This window comes from Pezoporus wallicus, unplaced genomic scaffold (assembly GCF_028554395.1).
Source record: "Pezoporus wallicus isolate ANWC-B61680 ecotype Strahan unplaced genomic scaffold, APGP_CSIRO_Pwel_v1 contig_7073, whole genome shotgun sequence".
In the NCBI taxonomy this organism is placed as follows: Eukaryota; Metazoa; Chordata; class Aves; order Psittaciformes; family Psittacidae; genus Pezoporus; species Pezoporus wallicus.
The window spans coordinates 2,326,478-2,346,854 of record NW_026641326.1 but is presented as its reverse complement, the minus strand read 5'-3'; the positions used below and the strand labels follow the sequence as shown (position 1 = coordinate 2,346,854).

Sequence of the window (20,377 nt, the reverse complement as noted above, 5' to 3'; positions counted from 1 at the left end):
GAACCATGATCAAAAGGAAAACCCAAATCAGCTCAGAGTAAAATTAAAGGGCACTCTGAGAAAGAGACTCTCATCTCCCTGCAATTTTCAGCAACAGCTTTTTCTAGCACAATCGACACAATCAGGATGTCTCAACACTTTTGGTTTTTGTTTGGATTATGAGTGGAATAGGGTGGGGATTTCTCCTCCCTAAACACTTGTCATGTAAAGACCAACATTTGAGGGACACTGTATCTTTAAGGCAGCACTATTCAATTCATACAATTACAAATCGGACTTTGTGGTTGTTGTTTCTTTACATTCTTTAACTTTACATTTTGTTTCCAAGTAAATAGGTTGCATTTACAGTTCTATGATTCCCCCCTCCCTCCCCCTGTAGAAACAGACTCTTCATTTATAATTCTATTGCTTTGAGTAGATTTGACCAGTTCAAAGTTCTTGGCGAATCCAGTTCACAGATACTGTACATATGCTGTACAATATTTTGGAGGCATTGGTAGTTTTAAAATAGAATATACAAGTTTCTTCACAAAAATGCTAAAAAACTCCTATATATATAATATATACACACACACTCACACACACTGGGCTACTGATGAAGCACAAGGAAGGAAAATCAAAAAAAAATCTACAAAAGGTAAATTATTTCATCTACTGATCAAGAAACAAAAAGCAGTTTATGAAAGATGTGCCAAGTATATGCTAACAAGCATGGTCGGTGTCCTCCATGCTCACGCTGCTCCGCCTGCTACTTGTCTTCGATGCTCCAGGAGACACAGAGGACAGTAGTGGGTCAGTCACTCCGACAGGGGAGAGGGTATCGTCCATCAAGATATCTTCCAGTTTGGATCCCATTTTGGCAGGAACACCGTAAGTGCCAGTTGGTTCAGTCACGTTTCCAAGGTTGTCACTGAAGGTGATGGTACCATCAGTGAGATCGAGGGTGGTAGTGCAAGACAGGTCTGTGTGGTGCGGCATGATGTCTTGGTTGCAGTTGTCCAGCACCGGCTCTTGTTTGATGACCCTGTTGACCATATCAGGGGAACAGAGGCCTGTAGATGGAACAAGGGACAGTCCGTGTGCCCGAGCTTGCATCTCAAGTTCCTGTGAAGGAGGAGAAGGGACAAATTAAGAGAGAAATCCGAAAACAAAACGTGTCATCCTACACTCTTGCGTACTGCAACTTAACAGTCTCCTTCTGCTGTACGCAAACTGTTTCCTCCCTTTCCAGCAGCAAAAAGTGCTTGCACCTTGAGCACTTCCACCCTGCAAAAGTTCACTTGACCATTAGTCTCTTGAAGAGGTGGGTGAACATGTTCCCACAGAGGTTCTTCACACTTCCATTCAGAACCTACACCAGATCCAAAACCCCAAGCCCTGTAGAACAGACATGTTTCCCCTTGGGCCCCTTTCCAAACCAGTGCCACAGCAGGTAAGTCTGGCATCAGGTCAGGAAAGCATTTAAAAGGGGGTGGTGGGGGGAATGTGTGGAAACAGCAGAAGCACATGTTTAGTAATTTTTAAAAGTCATATGTGAAAACACAGCATGTCTCTGTGATGCTCATAGTTTTCTGCTGAGACACTGGCAGGGATATTTCTCATTCTACAAGTCTGGCAGAACTGTAAGTAAAGAGGTCAGCCAAAACTGAGCAACACTAGTCTGCAAATCATGTGGCCTTAGACTTCACACAGAGCCTGGATTCTTTCAATCTTCATCAAAAGTTTAAATTCCACCATCACATTTAAACATACAGATGCACTTGACTGAAGACGAATAATAGAAGAATTCACTCAAACGCCCTTTCTCAAATGCAGCAGCAAAAGAGACGCTTTGCTTCTACTTATGTATTATATTAGGCAATCACATCACTGCTATGATTGTACTGTTTCTGGATATTCCTAACACTAAGGTTGATTTATACCCTTTTTTTTCCATTTTCAAGCTAAAACAACAAGCTTGTAATGGCACGCTGCAAGATCAGCAGAGAAAGTGGAACAAGACAGCACTTCTTTCATCAGCTAACATGCCGAAATTAGAAGTTCCTTATCCTTTGCTCAATCAGAATCAAGATAAAAAGGGAAAATACAGACATCAGATTATTTGCTGCCTGGTCAATTTGCCATTATTCAAGGGTCTGGTTTTTATGTTATTTTGACTGAAGAAGAGGTTTTTTACCCCCAGAAAAATCTTGGCAGACATCTCAGCATTGGTCACCATGAATTAGACTGGTGGCTCCTTCTAACCCACATTCCTACAAACAAGCTTCAGTTACCATTACTTGCAGTCACACACTGCAACATCAAGAGCATTTGCAGCTTATTTATCAGCAAACCTGTATTCTGAGCAGCAGATGCCTATTGGCATGTTCCAACTTCTTCTGTCTGTTCTCAAGCTCCTTCGTGCGCTGCTGCTCTCTTTGCAGCTTACGAATGTAGTCCACTGATGCTTTTAGAATAGTTCCCTTATTCCAGCGCATATCCCTTTGAAATCAGCACAAAAAGAAAAGTTAACACTATCAAGAAGGCTTTATTTTACAGGCACCACCTTCACCATTGGCAGCTATGATTACACCTCACATATACGTAACTCCTGGGAAATATTTATTCCAGGTTTACGAATACAGAGAGCATCTGAAATGCACTAGAGGGGGCCCGAGTGCAGCTATTGTGAAGCAGCCTGCAGGACCCTGCAGCTCTCCAGCCCCTGCCTTCTGCATGGTTTGGGACCAGCACTGTGCAGAGAAACTGAAGATGAGGGGCTCCTTTCATTGCCTCATGACAAGGCTGAAAGACAACAAAACCCCCCAGGACTTCTCAAACACTGAACAATTTACAGGACTTCTCAAACATTGAACTCTTTACTATCTGGGTGATGCCCGATTTCAGCTGAGGAATTAGGACCATATGTAACCTGGTGCTTCTGTGCTAAATCACCTGAGGCGATGCCTAAAGGCTCCCAAGCAGCAGCAAACAATAGTCATGGTAGCACTGCCATCACAGCTGTGTTACGGTAGGAAGAGAAAAGCTCAACATAGCAGCATATCTGCAGTATTGTCTTGCATGCCTTAGAGGAAGCTACAGAGCTTCTCTGGATAGTAGCTATGAGTTACTCCATAGCCTTAAAATAATGGAAACTCTCCCAAAAATCACAGGGCATTGATTCAGATTTCAGTGAGACTTTCAGGCTCCAGAGCAAGGGTGCTGGGCACTCCTTGCTTCTGAATCAGCATTAGGAAAGCGCTAAGACAAGTTAATAACAGTAAAATCACCTAAAAGAACTACTGAGAAATTACCACAGACACTGACAAGTTATCAGTGAACAGACACAGTTATGCTTTATATTTTAATTCCTTTTTCTTGGAGGGAAGGGGAATAGGATGACTTCCCAGATGAGCTACCCTCCATTTTCAAAGAAAGAAGGTTTGGCTCTGTCTTGCCAAGATATGGCATCTAATAAATTAAAAGAATCATTTAGCAAGACAAGCAGCCAGCTAGAGCAGTGAGATCACTCAGACTAAGGTTTTGCATCCTGACAACTCTACCTCTGGTAAGGCAGTCACTACCAGCATCAACCCCAGCCCTGCCAAAGCACAGGGTCCAGCTGGATGCTGAGCTGCTGCACAACAGTATGATGACTGTTTTATGACAAAAATCATCAAATTAATTTAAACTTAAGCAAGTTCCAAAGGGAAAAATAAACCCCAAGGCTATCTTTAAAAAGTATAAAGCATTTCTACAGTCATGGAATGCCAAGATCATACAAGAAAGCCCAGGAATTTTGTTTTGGTAAATTCTTTTTCTCCCCTAAGGTTTTTTTTTGTCTTTAAATATCTCCCTCCCACAGTCTCCTTGGCACGTTATACTTACGGGTCATTTGACTTGGGTATCAAAGTGCCTAGTTCTTTTATACGATCATTAATATTAAATCTTCTTCTTCGTTCAACTTTAGGAAAAACAGCACAAGCGTTACAAGTAGTATTCATACTTAATTACAACATATAAAGTGCTTCATCAAAGATTTCTTTAAGCGCCTTTGAAATATTTGCCTGAAGCTTAAAATCCAGTGAGAGAGTAACTTGATTTTGCTCTCCTACACATGGACACACTAAAAGACAGATATTTTGTCTATACCGTAAAAACGTGGAACTGCTGAAGTGGCAAAGTTAAGCAAAGGCTCTAAAAACGAATGTGTTAGCATAGGACCCAACCAAGGAGCAAACGTTGCACAAATTCAGAGACAAAAATGTAGATGCTCAAGGCATCTACATTTCCCAAAGCAGGAAAAGGGACAAAACATACAATCTCTTTTTGAAAGTAATCTTCCAGATGCAACATTTTGAGGATCCAAAAGTCAAATGTAAATACCAATTTTCCTGTGTGAACTCTTCATGCTATGGAAAAGGCTTCTGAACTGCTCAAGGCATGAAACAGTTCCTTTTTTCTACTTATACAAAATATTCAAGGACAACTTAAGGATCCTTTAAGTCATATGATGCTCTTTATTTTAAAATGTTCTTTTCCAACATGGAAATATGCATTCCCTTCAAAAATGGAACTTGAAAAATCACCACGCTGAGGGTGCACACTGATGTTGGAAGTCACAAACTGATCACACAGCTATAATTTTAGATAAATTAAAAAAGGGGGGGCAAACAGTGCAAAGTGGACTTGTTAAAAGCAACTAGATCAACTGTTGTTCCAAATAATTCTATTGATGATAACCACCCTGGCTTATTGAAAAGAAACCAAAACAGAGTTTAAAATTCAATACTAGATTTAAGCACGTTTCACAAGAATTTGAGATATTTAATCTATGGGCATAACATAATTAACTGGTACTATGTATTACATGCAGTGTCTCATTCAGATTTAAATCACCAGCATTCAAACACTTATGTCTAAAATCATTACTAGAATTGGTGCAAAATGCAAAGAATCAAAACTTACTCAAGTTGTGATTGTCCTTCTTTTGCCTCTCCTTAGCCAACGCTCTCGCTTCCGACTCTGTAGGAAAAATACATGCTGTGCATGTGAATGAAGTAATTAGAATTAAAGTAATTCAAACCCAGTGTTTCAGTGTGTGAAGTATTTGCGCAGGAAGCCTGACTGATACTTGTCAAACCAATTATTACACCCATTCCACTGAGTGAGAAAGGCCTGTGATTGCCACAACACAGCACTGGTGTTGAACTTCACCTGCAGAGCATCTCTTCCCACACTTCCCATACTGACTTCCATGATGAGAATGTTTCCCACGGAGGCCCTGATTCAGCAAGGTATTGAGGACAGCGCACTGCTCAAATCCAACATACCTTCTCCTATGATTATACACAGCAGGCATGCTTATGCAGCACACAGAAGCTGAACCAGAGGAACAGCATGCTTACTGCATTGCTACCTGCACAGGATATGAAGCAGCCAGGAGCCAGAGATTCTACTCACCGGAATTAAGGTTACGTCCCTTAGTGGCACATGCATGCACATCACCACAAGACTTGAGGTGTAACTTAAGTGACCTATTAAAAATATTGTATTTTCCAGCTACACTAGCTGCTCTCATTAGATGAAAAAAAGATGAAAAATTCAACACCTTCATTAGGAGTAACACTAGAAAACAATGGTCCTTGCTTTGGGCAAATCAAACATTAAAATGACAACAACCATTCTGCACATCAGTTGTCTCCTCAACTCAGCACTGCTCTTAACCTTTCCCCACACATTTGTAATCAGACTTCAGCATGCAACAGTTCAGGCAAAAGCAAAACTGTATTTGTTATTTAGAGCTCTCATTTGATCTTATGTTTCTCAAGCAATTTTAAGTATTTTCATATGTTTGCTCTACCCCTTTTAATTTCTGAAATAGGTAATGTCATTAATCCTTGCCCTGTTGCACTGAAATCCCAAAACCAGAAAGCATTACTTGGCTTCACAGCAGGCCAGCAAGAAGGAACGAGTGTATGATCTATTATCCCATGTTCCATTATGGAAACAAAACCCCTCAGTGACTCCAACATGTTTCTTCCCTGCATTATTTTATTTTTAAGGAATACGGATTATGGCCCACCCAGTTAAAAGTAACAGGTGATAAGGGCTCCCCTGGACTACTGAAAGCTTACTACTTCACTGCTTAGAATACAGGGCTACTGCCGTATTACACACAGTGTAACAAGTCATATCCTCTTCCAGGCTCCCAAAGGATTCCCAGAAAGCTCAAAAGATCACTGCGTGTGTTAATGAAATTTGGGCTTAATCTGACCTTGCCTTATGAAACAAGTATGAGGTTTGTAAGGTGAAAACCGATACAAACAGCACTGTTGGGTGAGCAGGATTCCCATTAAATGCTTCAGTAACTACAGTTGAGAATTCAACAACCATTATGAACACCACATGATGGGATGAAAGATTTGATTTGGGGGAGGGGGTGTCTTCATCATTTTGATATTTATACAGCAGGATGAAGAAAAGTTTCTGACAAGTGCTAGATTTAAGTATTGCAAGCTCTCTCCAGCCTAGCTCCAAGAGTAAAGATCAGGAAATGGAGAACCAAAAGGCTCCTGCCTGCAATAACATGCTGATTTTAAAATCGCTGGCTGTCAAAAAGCACAATCAAATAGTGCTTTCTGCAGAAAGGCTTGGCCAGATCAATGTCCAAATGACTGCTGTTAAATCTGAGTTTAATTCCTAAACCTCTCATAAATTGCATGCAATCTGCTAGTATATATTTTGAACAGAAAAAGCACTTGCCTAAATCATGTCTATGTACAGGTAAACATAGCATATAGACATTAAACTTAGGTCTATTCTGATGCACTGGGGACCTCCATAAGACTGCTTCACTCACTGACTTCCCTTCTCTTTCCGCTTTCTTCGCCTGGAGTCTTACACAACCATCTGCAGTGAATCCAGCAGCCTGGGCATCCAACAAGTTGGATTTGCAGTCTACAGCTACCTTTAACTTTCTATAACTGGGGCAATGAAACTATCTGTAATGCAGAACTCGGAACAGTTCTCATCCCCTCCCACCCTCCTCTTTACATAGTACAAGCTTTTCTTTTTCTAGCAGCCACAAATCATTGTGCAGTTTGTGTGTCTTCATTTGGTGCCTAACTCAAATTTTGTGCCATCATATAAATGCAAAAATATCCGCCAGCTCAGAGATTTGGCATTTCCTCCTGAGAAGCTGACTCCTGGGCTATTAAAACTGCTCTACTTAAACTAATTCCTGCCCAGAACCTGCTTTGCAACTGAGTCAGCCTGAGAGTTTTCACAACAGAAACACAGAAAGATGGGAGACAAGAAAGAAACTCTGCCTCTACCATACTACATACAGTATGAGTCCTTGTTGGGCTTAAGAATAGCCATTTCTGGGGGTTATGATAACTTCGTCATTAGTTATATCCTTTAAAGTGAAGGAGAACAGCAAAAATAAAACATGCTTGAGAATATGAAACTTATTTCTTCCTTCCAACTATTTAGCTTCTGTACACATGTGCTTAGAGAAAGAGGATTTTAATGCCCCTCTTCCCTCCACCTGCTTCTCAGGGCTTATTCACAGCACTGCTGGAAGAACCAACGTGACAAGAAATCTACTTCATTTTCATCTTAAGAGATACGTATTCTCCAGTGTCTAATTCTACATTTTGCAGGATCTAGGTGTCCAGATTTCATATTACAACAGGTTATCTGTTCATTACTGCCCTGCCCTACTAGAGTGAGGCCTCAACATGCAGCATTCCTCAACAACAATCCCACAGAAACTCCAGATATGAAATTTTTGAAGTTTGGTGTTGACAGAGCAAACAATGAGCCCAAACTAAAAAACAACTCTGCAGGAGATGCACAGAAGCTTCCAGTGACACAATGCTTTCAGGGTGCAGATCTGACTATAACAACTAGGGACTTTAACTTATCATGTCACAGTGAACACATCCATGCCCACACAGAAACACAAATGCACAGCACGATAATACATCTGCTAAAAAATGGTCTGCAAAGCAAAAGGTAACTGTTCATCCATATATTCTTTCTCATAACAGAACTTATGTCCAATATCACCTGAATTCAAAACAATTACGCTATTACTCCAAGGTGGTATTTTAGACATATTTACCTGTGAGCTCCCTTTTTATATTAGGAAGATTAGCTGGACAGGAATTGCTGATGTTTAGTCCTGGAGGAGGCATGCTTTGGTTGCCATAAAGGTCAATCAAATTGCCAGACACAGGCAACTGGAAAAGATAAACAAAGAAAAATATCATTTTGTTTGTCCTTATGAAAGGCTTTGGACAGAAGAACAGTTAGGATCTGCTAAGAAATCTGTGCTCTTCTCCTGCAAACAGAGTGTGCAGTAAGGTCAGCAAAAGGTATGTACAGGCATGAGGAATAAAACACCTACATTGGGAAAATTTTGTTCTTTCTCATCACAAATACACAGAGGATATGCAGAAGACGTAACATGCTGACAATACTGCTGTATTGTGGCTCCTTATTCTTCTGTGAAGCTATTCTATCTGTACCCCCATCACTTCTCTAACTCAAAATATCTGAAAGAGCCTACAGAGCTCTCCTGGAGGAAGCCCCCCTTCTTCTAGGAATATGTGAGTGAAAGTACTTAGCAAGTTGTCACATGCTTTAGGAAGAACACTGTATTTTCATGTGTTTGAAAGCTACCTACACAGAAAACATTTAAGCTTACTTTAACTTGTTTTTTGCCTTACATAACAAGAATGTGCACCAGTAGGAGGAAGTTATTTTTATATTAAGTTTTCTCAATTACTTGCTCATTTGCTATTCTTATTTAGGTATGCTTAAGCAAGGAGATTTATAGAGAAATAGGTTAGTATTCCAACAAGACTTACCAAAGCTATCCCTTTAAATTGTAATGTATTTAAAGACGTTTACATTTGTCCTGAGTGGATTATTTTACCCATCTCTTATTTGTTTTCAAACCAGGTTTTGAAGAGACAGGTATAAAACACTTTGATATCTTATCTGAGTGGCAATACTTCTTACCATTGTTGCTGCAAAGAAAACCCATCCCTCCAAGACACTGATCCTGCAGAGATTAGAGTAAGTATTAAACTTTACACCCATGTAAATAATGTTGTTGAATACAATGGAGTGAGTCACAGCCTAGGCTGGTCCTTGCCAGACTGAGACCTAACAAAATTTATCTGCCATCTGGAGCTACTCAAGAAGCAAAGCTGATATGCAGCCATTAAAATACTGACAGCTAGAAGCCATGCTGATACTTCAACAGAGAGTGGCCAACAACTAAAACAAAGTCCCTCAATCAATCTTTCTGTGAGAGAGGAAGAATGTAACTGAAACTGAATTCCGAGTTCTCACCAAGATTCAGCCTTACAAATCCTTGCCCTCCCTTTCGCTCTTGAGCGCAATATATTAAAAATGAAAGGAGAAAAAAGGAACATCTATCATAAAGCTAAGGTCACAGTTGTTCGTCACAGACTATGGACCCAGTTGTGACCTACCCACATTAATGTCAGGGTGACCACGGCTCTACAAGTTGCCCCTTGTATCTTTTGGCCCGTCGAACGCATCCATGACACAGGCACAGCAATAGCGTCATACACCCTTCTGACTTGGATGTGCTTTTTCTATTCATGCTCCTAAGCATGGGGAGAGCACAAAGACTTTGTTTGTAGCTCGGGGACTTGAAGTTCAAAACCAGACATGTGAAATCTAATTAGGAATTTCAGGGAAATGAAATATGGAGAACAGTTAAGGTCACCAAGCTGTGTTCCCTGCTGCAAGATGAATCCTGCTTGTTACAAGTTCATGGGTTTTATTTCTTTTTCCAAAGGAACACAAATTTCCATGTAAACAAACAGGACCCGTGTAAGCAGTCACAACAGAAGGGGGCAGTAACACGGACAGTTGCTGGCTGAATGGCCACACTGAAGTCCTGCAGAACTTGCATGCACCAGAGGAACCCAACCAGGAGCTGTGCACCAATCTGAGCGCAGGCACTGCCAATGTAGCATCAGCTAAATAAAGGAAGATGAAGGGAGAAATCTGCGCTGCTGCTAAATGTTGCAGGCTTGTATGCGCACATGAATGCTTATCAAGGAAGCCTACATTAGATGTAGACACCAACAATCTCGATTTGAACTCCACAGGTCAAAGCTTCAGTTGTAACTTCTACTACAAGCGTGACTACACATGGTCCACGCTCAGTAGGATCCTCTCAGAGGCCTCTTCTCCAGGATGGCTACAAATCACATCTTTGGGATTTATTAATATAATACATTAATTTATACATTTATTTATATTTATAAATTTACACAATTCCTTTCAAATTAGAAACATAAAGTGTATCCAACACATCAACTCACCTCAAAAGGCTAAAACACAGTTAAGGGTAAGTTAAAACGGAGGTGTATCCTATTATATTCACTATTATATTTCAGGTCCCAGAGGGATAAAATTAGTTAACTTATAAGGTAAAACCAACAATCATTAGTGCAGAGTTTAGAGAACTGGAAAGGGGAGAGGATCCCTATGCTGTGGGCATCGGTTTGAGATGGACAAGTCATCAGAGCTGTGAGCACACAAAAGCAGCCACTAACCTCAAATGGGGCCAAAAAACTGCCCAAAGAAACAAAAGGATCTTATAACATGCATAATGCAGCAACACCCAGAATTTATTTCAAATGCTTCCTACTGGAAGAAACTGGATAAACTTAAATGTTGTTTGCCAACATTTCAGCTCTAATCTGCCTTCCGATCACTTTGCATCTGCTTTTCTTTCTTTATGAATAGCTGCTTTTACATACAGAAATTACAAATATGATAATTATTACTGCAGATTCATCATAGTGTGCATTCAGGGGAGTCTGAGGCTTTCCTTTCTCCACTACTCCAACAAAACAAGCACTGACATTCAGGCCATTTGGGCTCTGTATAAAATCAATGAGACCTTGATTGTGTGATCAGCAAGACTGTTTCTAAGGTATCAGTGCATATTGAAATGGGTTTTGTTCCCCAGCTCGTGCAGCCTACAATGTATTGTGCTGTTCCTTTATTTATAAGCACACGCTCCTCAACAATCCCTGAAGTAAGACTCCTCTCTGGAGTTAACTTCCACAGGGAAGTCACATTAAGAAGTGGAGATGCATGAACTCACACAGCTTTCCATGTCAGGCTCTTGCTAGGATTGATTAGCTGGATGAATCAATTGTACTCTTGTATGCCAAGTTGAGGTGACTTTACACACAATACCTACCTGTTCAATCACTAGGTCCTATCTATGCAGAAAACCCTCTGGACAAACTAGTGACCATTCTGTGATACCCTTCACCACATAAGCAAAGCCAGTTAACTTGTGACCCAATACCAAAGTTTACAAACACTTCTGCAAGCAGTTGAGTGCAATGAGCCCTTTTCTATTAAGAGGTTCTTGGGAGCTTCCCTTAGCTCACTCTACACAGAAATCTCTGATTTTGCTTATCAATTAAGTACTGTTAACAAATGCAACAAACTAGTCCTTTTGTTCTCTGCTGGTTACGGAACAACGCAGCCTTTGTCGCAGTCTCAGCACGGCTATTTATAGGCTGCATCTCTTTAAAGACCATTTCCTCTCGATTCCTTCCACCTCTACTTAACTCAGTCTAGAGACATTAATTCCTTATTAGTAAAATGCTGAGTGTTTTAAGAATTAAACCCTGTTCCAAAAGGAAAGTGTTACATCAGGTTCATTTTTTTACCAAACCAACTGTTGGGAAATACGGTTCAATTTTCAACTCTTCAGGTTAATTCTGAGACTAAAATATGTTTGTTTTTTTTGCCTCTAGCAATTTAAATGTGTTAGTTTAAAGTCTTAATTCTACTATTTCATATCCTTATTTTACAGACTTCACCACACACAGTATCTAAAATTTCACAGTGAATGTGGATCACGGAGCCTTTACAAGGCTTCTTGTCACGCATCAAACAGGAGGGATGCAGACTACCCTAAATATTGACTACATGTATTCCTTGCACCAAAAGAGTGCAGAGTACCACTACGTCTGGAAGCAAAGAGCCTCTGCAGGGGTCCCTGTGGAATGAGAAAGCACAAAGAAATCCAAGCCCCCTCTGATTTAACAGGTCCCAATCCAATGCAACTTCAGACAAAGGACTCAGAAGAACCTGGTTCCTCAATAAAAATAAGATTTTTACTAAAGACTATTTTAGGTTTTCCTCTCCTGTTCCAGGACAGCTGCACTTTTCCAGTCACCCTGGATTAAAGATTAAATTAAAATTAAAAATTCATTCTTTCAGTAGGACTCTGCAGTGATTTCTCCATCTTCTCAAAGGGCACCACTCAGAAAGGGATGCTGATGGGCCATTCCCTGCAGCATGCACCTTGTCTCAGAGGGCTGTGGGAATCTGTGGGAGCATAGGACTGGGTTAACATGACATCAGACGACTACTGTCAACGTGAACCTATGCTACAAAATGGATCCTGTGTGGTAAAAGCTGTAACTTTTGGCACTAGATAAAAAAGAAACAGACACCAGCACTGGCAGACATTTACCCAGCCAGATCTAACAGCTCTTAAGCCCAAGGCAAAAAATTCACTGGAGCTACCCTCCACAAAAGATCAAAACAAGATTATGCCAGAAGTACGATTATACTAATGCTCACAGCAATGTGAACCAGCACACAGAAACAGCGACTTGCTCATAACCTGTGCCTTCCCTCACTCACCAATTTTCACACCTCTGTGCTCTTGTCTTCTGTCACAGGCTTCCTACTTCCTCTACCCCGGTTCAGTTTCTTAAGCTTCTTTATCCCTTCCCTTTTTGTTTGTTTTGAAGGTTGCTTTTTAAGTTTTTCTTTTGTTTGTTCAGTTTTGTAACATCACTGCTGCCATCTAGCTAGGGGCTTCTGCACATTTGTAATGAGGTTAAGCTAAAGCTCTGATGTTAAACTAGAGCATCTCTGGACAGGGATACTAACACATCCTTAAGCATGGCGTATTTCTTACTTGAACATGAAAAGATACAGGAATCTGCAGTGCTGGGAGGTTCCTTCTAGGCTGTGTCCAAGTATAATGTCCATGGTGATCTTTAACATCGACGGGTATGAGCTCACTCCTGGCAGCCCAGTTCATTCCTCTCTTACAATCCTCTCATGTACTAACTTGACTTTGAAATAAGAAAAGCAAAATTGTCCTTTGCATTCCCTCAACCTGATTCCAGCTTGCATTTTTACATTCGTATTTTTCATTGCAACTGCATACCTTAAGCTCTTCAAAGAAAAACTAATTGTGCTCTATGGGACAACACAGTAACTACTTAATTGCTTGGAAAAAACAGTCGTGCTAATGTTTAGCATTCTCTCAATTAGAGAATTAGCAGGGAAACCAGAAGGAAAGGAGTATTGTACCGTATTTGCCATTTGCAGGGCTGGGTCCACCAAGCCAAGGATTTCTTCATTGTAACTTGACTCCAGACTAATTATGTCATCGATCACATCATCCATCTGCAGCAGAAAAGGTGGACAAAGGAAAACAAAACAGTTATTGGAACACTAGGATACAGAGGCCTGACAAAGCACCTGAACCACACACAAGCTCTCTGCAGCACAGGCCCAGGCACGCTCCAATCCCCCAGCTATGACTCCTGCTATTCAGGCAGGACAGTCAGGTCACGACAAAGCTGAAGCTTCATGGTCTAACCTAACCCATTCTTGCCATTACAAATTACCCTGCACTTCCTGCCTCAACACACTGTTCCTCCCAGGAACACAGGAAGAGATAGCTCTGCATAAAATGAGCTATGCTAATGATGTGAATCCCTTTCCCCTGTCCAGCTCTGCCTGCCTACCCTCCACCTCTTTATTCTAGTTGTGGGGTCAAAGCCTGAGTACAGATAGCAATCCCAAGCCTCTGCCACCTGCAGGGGAAGGAGAGGGAATAAAGGCTTGCTGCTAGGTGATAGGCTACCCACCTCAACAACAGAATCCATTGGATTCAAGTCCCTCATACACCCTCCCATGAAGCACTACCCAAGAGCAGCTTGGAGGTGATTTTAGGTGGTGCAAGCAATCTCTTTTCTGGGGCTGGGATGGAAGGTGCCTCCATAAGCTCCTGCACTGTTAGGATAAACAGAGCCCTTCAAAACACCCATGCAGGTGCTCCAAACTGTCCTGAAGGACTGACTACATCCCTTTTGCTAGCTAGAAAAAAAGGAGATTAAATGACAATCACCTATAAAAATCAATGCGTAATGTTGGTGGTAGAAACAGTGGTATATAGTATTTTTGTATCAGCCCCAGAAATCGTGATCAGAATGAATTAACTTGTTCAAAGTGAGCGCAAAAAAGGAACTAACGGTTACACAGCCCATACGTGAAGTCTTGTTACCAGAAATAGAAACCCCTTAGTTTAAAAAAATAAAAAATAAAAATTAAAAAAATGAAAGAAAAAAAAAGAAAGATGACTCCTGAGGATGAATCAGCACGGATGGATTAAAGTCTTCTCATATCATTATTTTAAACACAAGTGTGATCTGTACAGAAACATGATCTTAGAAACTATTCCTTTTTTTTAAAGGCAAGTGTGATGTGCAGAGACATGATCTTAGGAACTATCAGGACAAGGAGACATACATGCAGTCTTGGGAAAACTGCATTACGAAAGATTTTCTTCAGTGAGACCTTACTGCACGATCGATATGTTCTTCCGCTCTAGCATCACAGTGCTACAAAAGCTCTGCCCCTCTTTAGATACCTTTATGTGCTTTTGACATCAATGCTAACAAATGCTGTTGTTTTGTTCTTTAAATATATCTGATATTCAACTTCTGAAAGGCACTACAGGGCAAGTTTATTCTTCAACATAACTTCTAACATGCTGTGCTCCAACTCCTGTGTCATCCAGTACCTGCATGCATGATGCTCGTGAGTGTGTATTCAGAGCCGGGCACTCACTCTCAACCCTGCTTTGCTCTTCAAATTTATAAAATCCCTGCAGAAATAAAAAGAAAAAAAAAAGAAAAAAACAAAAAAAAAAAAAAAAGAAAAAGAAAAAGCAAAGCATGGATCTGAGTTCACGGCACAGTCTCAGTTCCAAAAAGAGCACAATTTAAACAAGTCATGCACACATGTGCCCGATGACACAGCAAAGTGAAGCTGTAAATATCTTTGGGGTGGGGGGGAAATACTTGGGTACAGCTAGGACAACAGGATGGAACGATCTGATTTTCACTTCTTTCATTGCTATGGAGCACAAGTAATTTCTCTTGTACACTCAAAATATGTTCTGTAATAATTGTTTCTCAAAGCTGCAGAACATTTTACTCATGGAGTACACCTATATTAAAGACCTGGCACAAAGGCTTGAGGGGGATGCATGAAGGGATGCAAGGGGTTCAACAACTGTCTCTCATCTGTCATGTTACAAAGTTATTGATGTGATTTTTAGGCTTGTTAACGTCTTTCAAACCATCTTCCTTCAGCATCTGAACACAGAAAGTTTTTGCCAGCAAAGATTAACACAAGGTTATAGAGGACTTCCAGGCATACACTAGAGAAGTCTTCTATTTGCAGCACCGAACTCGCCCTGTTCAGTAATCAGTAACACGGGCTATATTAGCTGGGATAATCTGGCCTTCCAGCTAAGCATGAGACTCGCTCAAATTTTACTGTAAAAATGCCTACCATATCTCAAAAAGCTTTGTTTTTTTCAGTTATTTTTGCTATGCTCTTTGCTCTTTTTACACGAATGAGCCATAAATAACATTATTTCAGAAAGCTACAGCTTACAAAACAGCTTTGTATTCTCCAAAGGTCAATTGTTCAGTGCATGCACCAGGCAAGGGGGGTGAAAGAAAAGTAGTTTTGATAAACTAGCTACAATAGTTCAAAACGGAGGAAGTTAGAGGGACACAGGTTTTCTGCCAAAATATTCTATGTAAATGTGTATTAGGCAGGCAGACACAGAGGTAGTAGCTGCACTTTCAAACTGAACAGTTCAGAAAAGAACAAACACAGCATCTCAAGAATGAGAAATACAGTGTGAAACAGAAAGAAAGCAGACTGCCATTTCCTTTTACTGAAGAATACGAACAGGGAGAGCATATTACCTCTTTCTCACAGTTGGAGTTAAGGGTAAGCATAGCCATTGGGCTGTTGGGCGCGCTGCTTCCAGTTCCAGGCGGCATGACATGATCTCCGGGCTGGTTTGGACATGGCAAGCTCAGGGCTTGGTTGGCATGTTTGTTTGCTAGAGTGGTAGAGAGGTACTGCTTTACCTGCTGCCTCTGGGCTTGCTGAATGTGGTACTTGGTTGGATTCTCAAGGTGAGTCTGCACCTGTATGACACAATTGAAGAAGTGCTTTATTGTTGTACATTCATATCAACTGTAGCATGATACATACACACAATCAACTTGAGCTATAAACTTGTGACATATAGACCAGCTAAGCATTTGACTTAAGTACAAACCTGTGCAGCTCCAAGGAAGGCAACAGCGCTTCGGTAATCCACATTCAGAGGCAAGAAATCAGTTTGACTTAGTATTTCAATAACTGACTTAAGGGTAAACCAAAAAGTCCACTTATTTTTCTACCCCATGAGATTTCACACTTAAGACCAACGCTCAGGTTCTCCAGTTTATACAGATGCTCCCTAACAGACAGTTCTGCATTCAGATCTTCAGGCGACATTTAGTTTTCACTAAAATATGAAGAAACGAGGTACTGCAGGAGTTCGTTTGTTAGTAGCTACATTAAAACCAAGTGTTATGGAGTGCAATCCTTCATCGGCTATCAACTAACAGAGAGATCAAAATATTCATTGTTGGTTTTTTAGGTTTTGGTTATTTGGTTTTTTTTTAAAGTAACACATAAGGTTAAGAATTAAAAATAAGAGGAACAAACTATCATTGTGCCTACAATTTATTTATATCTGAGATACAGCCTAAATCATATACAAATAAGACAGCCTGTTTATAAACACATTATGCAAATAAGATGCAAGAAGAGAAAGAAGTGTTTCAGTTCAGATCAATCACTGTCCTCGGCAACAGCTATTTTTGTATTTAAGATAAGCTTTTCAGTACACAGATTATTTTTCATATATACAAAATAGGAAGAACTCTTACCCAACTATTCTCACGCACCATAAATAAGCAAGAGAAGAAAGGTGATTTTTTCCTATACAAAATTTCCACCATATCCTGGAAACACTTTGTCACCATTCTTCAATCATTTATGTTTTTATCAGAAAGCGGAAAGCAAATCTAATTATAATGATACTTTGAAAAGTTTTTTTTGCTTTAGAACAGCTCTGTTAAAGTGACTTTCACTGTTACAAAGGACCATGTATGTCCTCCACTTCTTATTGTGGAAGAAATTAAATAAAGCGCACTAGATGCTAGAGGAAAAGGATTTAATGTATACTGTAAGCCTTCTTACCAATAGGTTTTAAAAGAAGTCTGCAATAACAACTCACCTGATAATGATTATACTCAAGCATTTCCAGCATATTACTAAGAGGTTGCAAGAGAAGAGACTGCAATATCCTTCGCTCTATGCTACTCCGGTTTGAGGGATTCACATATGGAAGGAGGCACCATAAACAATCTACCCGAAACAGCAGAAGGAACTTGAACACCACTGCTCAGACTTATAGTAACGTAGGCTAATTAGCCACGCATGCAGAGAAACAAACAGTTCACACAGGGGCTCCTCTTGGAAGCTATGCAAGTTTAGCCCTAAGTATTGGTATTATCTTTTTCCCCCTGGCTTTGATGTCATGGTTTTTCACAAACATAAAAGAATCTTTTAAGTGATGAGCTATCAAAGTCAGATTGACAGTTTGCTCAAGGCTAATTCGCTATTCATCTTTCGTTCCAGTCGTACTAACAGACAATGGTATTTTTCTTTAGCAGTAAGGTTAAAAGTTTTTAAGTACAGAGTAAGGAATAATTGAACAAATGCCCCATGAGCGTAATGCGCATCCCCTGGCAGTGGGGTGCACTAGATAAAGCCATGGGGCTACGCAGTCCTGTCATCAGCTTCCTGGTGCCCCACCAGTCTACAAGGGACCTGCAGCTGAACACAGAGGATATGAAGAAGCTCTACCACATCCTCAGCCTCCTTGGTGCTTCAGAGTCCGTTATTTCTGTCTCAGTGTACAGCTAGAAGTTTTCTAGTTCAGGCATGGTTGACAATGGGCTAAAGCATGTCTCAGATGCACTTATTTGCACTTATGCACAGTCATGGTACTGTGCAGAGCCCCTACACCTTCCAGAACTTACTTCTTTCTATCCAGCTCCTCAACAAAAGCCTGTACTCAGGCACAGGCATCAAAAGCTGCTCAACTTGTATTTTCCAAAGTCTCTGCTGCATAGGGAGGCGAACTTGAGACTGCATTTCTAGAGAGTTTAATCTGATTTGTTGCACTAAATTGCAAGACAACACAGTACAAGAAGTCTGCTGTGATTAGTACAGCACTCGCTTTGTCAGTCCCAAACTGCGTTATCAATTTTCCTACCACCAGTGGCAAGACTTACGCTACCCAGGTAAGTCTATTTTTCTCTTACATTTTCATCTTCTGAGCAAATGAAGTTATCAGTAATCATGTTACACTCATCTTGGAATATGTTACTTTAAAAGCAAGCCCTATTTATCTGACAGAATTTGCACATTCCCTTTCCTCTGCAGTCATCAGATACGACGACTGTTCTCCAGGCTCCATGGGATGGAGCAAAGCCTCTCCTCTCTGCACCCATCTCCTACCCACCCTCTGCACTCCCAGGAGAGAAACTAGCAAAATTCCAAGATCCACAGCTCTGTGTCATCAAATGTTATAGTATTTTAAGTATATACTAATACACTGAACTGACTCTACTACATACCAAGTTTAAAACATGCACTGCTGATACAGGACTTTTGTTGGAAAAAAGCATGCGTATTTCACAAGAACTTATGTTCCCCAAGACTTTGTTGCGCTATCCTACATTAGATTATCCTGTGTCATTTTGCTACTCCACAATTCCTCTGTCTCTCTTTGGCCTAGAGCATCCTTTTCTGCAGTCTCCACCTCAAAGAGAAGCCAAGTATGTCTACTTGGGCAAGGGTCCCAAGATGCACCAGTCATGGTCAGCCTGTAGATAAGCCATAAAAGAGTCTTACTTTATGACAAAATGTCTGACAAGCAAAGAGCTGCAAAACAAACCCTACAATTAAATGCCATTACCACAGATTTGAAACAGTGAATAAAAGCTTTAACTTAAATAAGATCTAATTTTGGTCCTCAGCACTTTCTTGACTTTGGGGTGAAGAATAGCTCTTGTTGTTCTTCCAAGTTCACAAGACACAAAGTACAAGATGACTGCTGGTTTGGATACATGCCCTTAGAAATGTGAAGCAGCTTGAAACTGAATCCTCTGGATCTCCAAGCCATCTATCTTCAGGGATCTCAACCCAAGCTTTGCTGTAACATTACTGAAATGAGGAGAACATTGGGTTTTGGGCATTTGGGTACTGGCAAGTAAGAAGTAATGGAAATATCATCTTCAGACCTTTGGAAATCATTTAAGACAAGATGGCAAAACCAGCTAAATTTAATCATGCCACAGTAAAAGAAGAATTTGGCTACAAGGAACTACAGATCAAGGATGGCCAAGTGCCAGCCTACAGCCTGGATTCAAAGAAACACCTGGAAGAAGGCTGTACTTCCAATTTGTGCATATTTTAAGTTATTTGATTATCAAGGTTCTGCATTACACAGGTAATGCAGAAGAGCGCTGCCTCAGAAGTAGAGGGCTAGAACTGGTTTCATGCTAGAACAGCCTTCGATGGCACCCCAGAAGCATCTCCACTCATCTCCATGGGCTGGCTCCAAGCACAGTTAGAGCTATCACTGCATCAGGTACTCCTGCACTATGAGTCTCACAGGTTCAGTGGTTCAAGCTCCATCCATTCTTTCCATGATGACGCTGAGCTAGTATGTTTCTTCTTGAGCTGAAGCACTAAGAAAAGCAGTATAAAAAAAATCAGGTTGACTGCACCCATATGTAACCCAGCCTAGGCCCTACAAGACTCAGCTGCGCTAGAAATGTTTGGAATGGAGCCATGCTGATTACTCAGCACTCTTTGCTCTTCGGACATACCCCAGAGAACAACGTTATCTCAAGCAGGGAAAAAGCTTTCTGATATCTTCACTAATCTAGACATCTGATGCTAATTCCAGTGTATACACCCAGCTCAAGTATCTGAGTAAGGGAAAAACACTCCCTGAGAAGCTGCCTATACTCTTCCACATCACAGAAACAACAGTAAGAACCCATATTCATAGAGCAGACTTTTCCCAGACCTTGCATCTAGCATCAATCAAGCAAGCAATCAATGGCTTTGGTTAGCT

General features: G+C 40.7%; 1 protein-coding gene across 8 annotated transcripts in view; it reads right to left on the bottom strand.

The window, feature by feature from the left end:
• Window positions 1–637: 637 nt before the first annotated feature.
• MITF (melanocyte inducing transcription factor) overlaps window positions 638–20,377 on the bottom strand; it is a 98,612-nt gene continuing 78,872 nt past the window's right edge. For 3 of the 8 annotated variants that reach the window (XM_057422943.1, XM_057422941.1, XM_057422948.1), the window contains exons 3-10: window positions 16,092–16,319; window positions 14,891–14,974; window positions 13,393–13,488; window positions 8,111–8,228; window positions 4,948–5,022; window positions 3,868–3,943; window positions 2,334–2,481; window positions 638–1,104 (exon numbers count right to left, since the gene is read on the bottom strand). In XM_057422943.1, the coding sequence (XP_057278926.1) occupies window positions 703–1,104; window positions 2,334–2,481; window positions 3,868–3,943; window positions 4,948–5,022; window positions 8,111–8,228; window positions 13,393–13,488; window positions 14,891–14,974; window positions 16,092–16,319 (1,227 nt within the window). In that variant the 3' untranslated portion in view covers window positions 638–702. The remainder of the gene's footprint in view (window positions 1,105–2,333; window positions 2,482–3,867; window positions 3,944–4,947; window positions 5,023–8,110; window positions 8,229–13,392; window positions 13,489–14,890; window positions 14,975–16,091; window positions 16,320–20,377) is intronic. The other 5 variants (XM_057422945.1, XM_057422942.1, XM_057422947.1 and 2 more) reach the window with 3 other exon arrangements.